The 4,432-nt window shown below is 45.0% G+C and overlaps 1 protein-coding gene across 1 annotated transcript; it reads left to right on the top strand.

The window, feature by feature from the left end:
* On the top strand, positions 1,750–3,086 carry LOC107633140 (tropomyosin-like). The gene is made up of 2 exons (XM_016336776.1): positions 1,750–2,071; positions 2,800–3,086. The coding sequence occupies exons 1-2, from the start codon at positions 1,750–1,752 to the stop codon at positions 3,084–3,086; spliced, it is 609 nt and encodes a 202-aa protein (XP_016192262.1).

The following is a 4,432-nucleotide window of genomic DNA, read 5'->3' as shown; positions in this document are numbered from 1 at the left end:
GGCCAGGGTCCGGAGGTTTGATGCCGACCCAATGCTCTGCGAGGATGTCCGTGAAGATCTCCCTACATCTGTGGACATTCCCAGCTGTAAGGATAACTTCAAACAGATCGACGCCGCGTCTCACGTCATCGCCGTCTTGGTGGTTACACAGTAGCAGCATGGAACATATGTAGCCGGCCTCCACATTACCCTCCGATGCAGCCCTGGTAAGTAGCTCCATATTGACATGATGTCGGGCAATAAAGAAATACTCATGCAATCCGTTCGTAAGAATTGCATCCGGATTTCCCGCATCGATGCACCGATCTACGAACCTTCTGTTCGCATGGTCTGGGTACCTTAGAAAGGACACCATCGGTATGTTCCACACAATGGCATGCTTGTATACGACGGCTGACCGCCCGGGATCCAGAAACACCTTACAAGTGGACTCGAAGTTGAGAAGGTCTTGTATCGAGTTGTATGCGACCTCCGTTGCAACCCTCACCCAGATGTCACGTGGGAGTAGTTTAAGCGGACATATGGCCGGTCGCGACCGTCGCCCACAGAGGGTGCGATGTTCGGAGGTTCCGACCATCCAGAATCATCACCTCCGGTACAAATTTTACCTTTTTCGATGCCTAGATGGGGGAAGGGGTGCGCGCCTGAAGAATGGCAATAGCGAACTGTTATTCGCCTCGACGCGTGTCTTGACAACAGATAAACACCCTCCCATATTTCCTTTGTCACGTGTTGTGCTGGATAATGCTAGATGGTTAGGTAGAGGAATGGCATTCCAACTCTAGTCTTCTTTCGCAGAATGGAAGTGACAGTGGTCGCAGTTCCCAACACAGACCTCACACTTGGACTGGAAACCGAGAGAAGATTTGATTGTGTTTAATATCAATCACGACTTAAACTCTACTGTAATGCATTGGGACCAGTGATGCTGATTATTACCTTAATCCAGATCCTACACCTGGTTGTCCGCGTGTCTGTCGGCAATTTTTGCTTAGAAAGTCCCCCCTCCCCTTTTCTATTTCGTTCCGCGCGTCCAATGCATCAAAAACCAGGATTTGGATCATCTAAATTTTAACTTCTATTTTGGATGATAAAGTATGATCTATTACCATCTATTTCATAGGTGAGGCTAAGAAAGAACACGAGAGAGAAAGTGCTCAATAGCGAGATATTTCACCACCAGGCCTGTTCAGCGGCTTTTCTATTATTTTTTGACAAATTATATTGTCAGAAAAAATGTTATCTGACTGTTTTAATTATTCCTTTTTTTTTGCTTTACTTTTTTTCCGTTTACCATCTTATATCCAAACATTTGGTGTTATAGTAACAAAAAAAATCAGACATCACTTCTTTCACCATTCGTGGCTCAACTAATCTACCAATCTGTATCCCACACGACTGTTAACCAAAATAGAGATCATGATGTTAAGGTATGACCCCAAAATTGGGTTGCGTCGTGGGAAGAAACCGGACAGATTTTATTTGGTTAAGCAGTGGAACCAAAGTAGCCAACACTAGCCCCCGCGATACAGTTCGCTTTGATGCCCCAAGACGTGCTTTAGAAGTCTCCCTTATTAGTAGATGCGCATACGTTTAATAATAAATATTCAGCGTCTTTGCGCATCACTGCATAGGCCAAATAGCTTCGGGATAAAATTACTACAACACTGAGACACTCACGTAACTAGGAATGTCGCGGGAATCTGGATCGGATCCAACCAAGCCGTTTGTTGGCGTTGATCTCCCCGGATGGTCTACCGACGAGATTTTCAACTACCTCTGCGCGGACAGGGAAAAACGGACTGGGAGATGCACAAGGCCGCATTGCTCGCGAGGGAGAGACGCCTTAGAGAAAAAATCCTCCATTTCGGTGAGCGAGTGAAGGCGGCGAGGCTGACGCAGTCAGCGGCCGAAGCCAGGCTAAAGGTGATGGATTCCAAGGTGAGGGTGTGTGAGGATGCAAGCCATGAGGTGGAAGCACTGTTGCAGTTTGCGAGACACACTAACGATCGCCTAATCCAGGTGCTGGAACAGCAAGCAGAATACATGAAGGCGAGGGTCGAAAACCTTCGTCAACGCTAACAATACGAGTTTGCAAAGTGGAATGCTCTGGGAGTGACTGTCGGGGAGCTGGAAGAGAGGCATGGAGAATTGCTCCATGCAGCGGGTGTTGAACTGACACAATCGGGCGATGAGGGTACCGGGGCTAGTCTTCTTGGTGTGTAAGCACATGACACCTCCCATTTTTCCGTTTCCGTCCTTGCCCGGAGGATCTTAGTTATTACTTGTTATGTTTAGTTGCTTCTGTACTGCTCTGTTGCCATGTGCGTTAATGCTCTCAGCTTAGACTTAGACGAAAAAACCACCGACGACCTGCTACTTTAAATTGTTTTGTGTTGGGGGTTCGATGGTATTTTCTGACAATAGGGTTGTTCTCCTTTTTTTTTCCTTTAAGCACGTCATCCTCTGATATCAACGCTTTTATTCCCGTCAGGAAATAATAAAAAAGAAAAAAAAGAGAGGGACAAAAACTTACAAATCTGACTATGAACCATGCGATGGCCCTCAGTTTCCCTATGCAAATTTGACCACCAGTCTCATGTTTTGTCCAACAAGTCACCAATGACTTCATTAGTTAGTACAATTATTTATTTTATAATTAACCGAACGATAAAATCAAATTTAATGTTTATAAACTATAATAGTTAATTATATTAAGTAAGTAGGTTTTCATCTCAACAATGGTTTATGTTAATTCATGAAATCATAACCAATACAGATAACCATTACTGGTTGAAGAGGCACTAGTAACGCGGGAGGATGATCTGAAGGCCAAAATTCAGAAGTACCTCGAACAGCTGAGCAACACCAGGACTGCGCATTTGACGGCTGACGTGAAGCTAAGGGTCACAGACTTCGAGCTGGCAGAAGCGAAGAGAGAAGTTCGAGGAAAGCATCTGTTGCTTAGCCTAACAAGGGCGAAGAAGGACGCCACAATCCGACAAATGGAAGGGCGGGCATCTGAGTTGATGGCGGAGATCAACGACCTCCGTCAACAGGAAAATCATCAGCTCGCCAAGTGGTAGGAAGTGCTGGGCAGGGTGGCTACTTTGGAGGAGAAGCTTATGCTCCCGATCGAAAAGCCTGGTGATGACTCTGAGCAGCCGGCTAATGCCGACAACAATCGCGAGTAGTCCAGCCAAAAAAAGAATCGAGGTTAAGGGTCGTCATACTTGTCCATGTCTTAGCGTGTTGTGATATTTTCCGTTGTCCGACGGCCAATATGCGGCCTGGCTGTTCGCTTTCTATCTTGGTAACACCAATGTTGCACTTTTGTTACTCTGTTAAGAGTACCCCTTTAATTAAATCATATGACATTATATTTTACTACACAGGTAAATAATTATTTATAAATATAGTATGGGTTGGGCATTTGATTAAATTACACACATATATAAAACACAATATTTTTTCTCCCCTGGGATCCTTATCTCCTCTTAGAATGGCTGGTCGGGGTGCTGAACACGTGGACTCCGTAACCGTGGTGATCCTTGCCCCCCGCATGAACTGGGGATAGAGGAAAAAAATAAGGCGGTCCCACACCTACCTTGGCGCAGGCCGCCTTCAGTAGCTCCTCCAGGTCCTCCACAATGACGAAGTCATTGGGGTCCCACTCGGGGGCAAAACCTACAACGGGAGAAAAAGATGACATTGGAATGCAAAAATCAAAGATGGAGAAGGTCGTTGAAGGAAATCGTAAGTCGAAAACCACGGCTGATAGCCGGAGAGCGTACCTATATCACCGTCTCGAGGTCATCGTCGAACAGCCCATTTCCGACGCTCTAGCCGCCTGCCCCCGCATCGGTTTCGGGGACTGATGCTTCGGAGGGCCTACCATCGCCGGATTTGGAGACAGGTTCCATCTTGTGTAACGATGAAGGCTCTCAGCGTTCCAACGGCTGCTGTTGGACGGATCATATGATTATTGTTTGCCGAAACGTTCCAATCAGAGTGAATTGGGTTTCAGTCGTGGGGGTTATATATAAGTTCCTTGTCCATGGAATGTCACACCCGTAGAAGTGGGCTCACGACATTTGGCTGATTGACGAAGCGACGGAAATAAATGTAGTTATCTATGTCCATCAGTTACCGAGCTCCAACTCAAGTTACTAGACGTTCTCCCTCACGTGGACCAAGAAGAGGAGTTCCTCCTCACATGGCCTATTGCATTTCAACAGAGCGTTGACACATGGCAAATAAATACAAACGACAATTTGACATTCATAACATACATACTAGAAAATATTGTGATTATATTAATTGGTTATATCTTTGTTTAATTAACTCTTAATGATAATAAATTAACTGTTAAATAATTATTCATTGTAATTATTTAAATAAAGATTAATAAAATAAATTAAATAATACTTAA

Source organism: Arachis ipaensis, chromosome B03 (assembly GCF_000816755.2).
Source record: "Arachis ipaensis cultivar K30076 chromosome B03, Araip1.1, whole genome shotgun sequence".
In the NCBI taxonomy this organism is placed as follows: Eukaryota; Viridiplantae; Streptophyta; class Magnoliopsida; order Fabales; family Fabaceae; genus Arachis; species Arachis ipaensis.
This window is presented reverse-complemented; position numbering and strand designations above follow the sequence as displayed.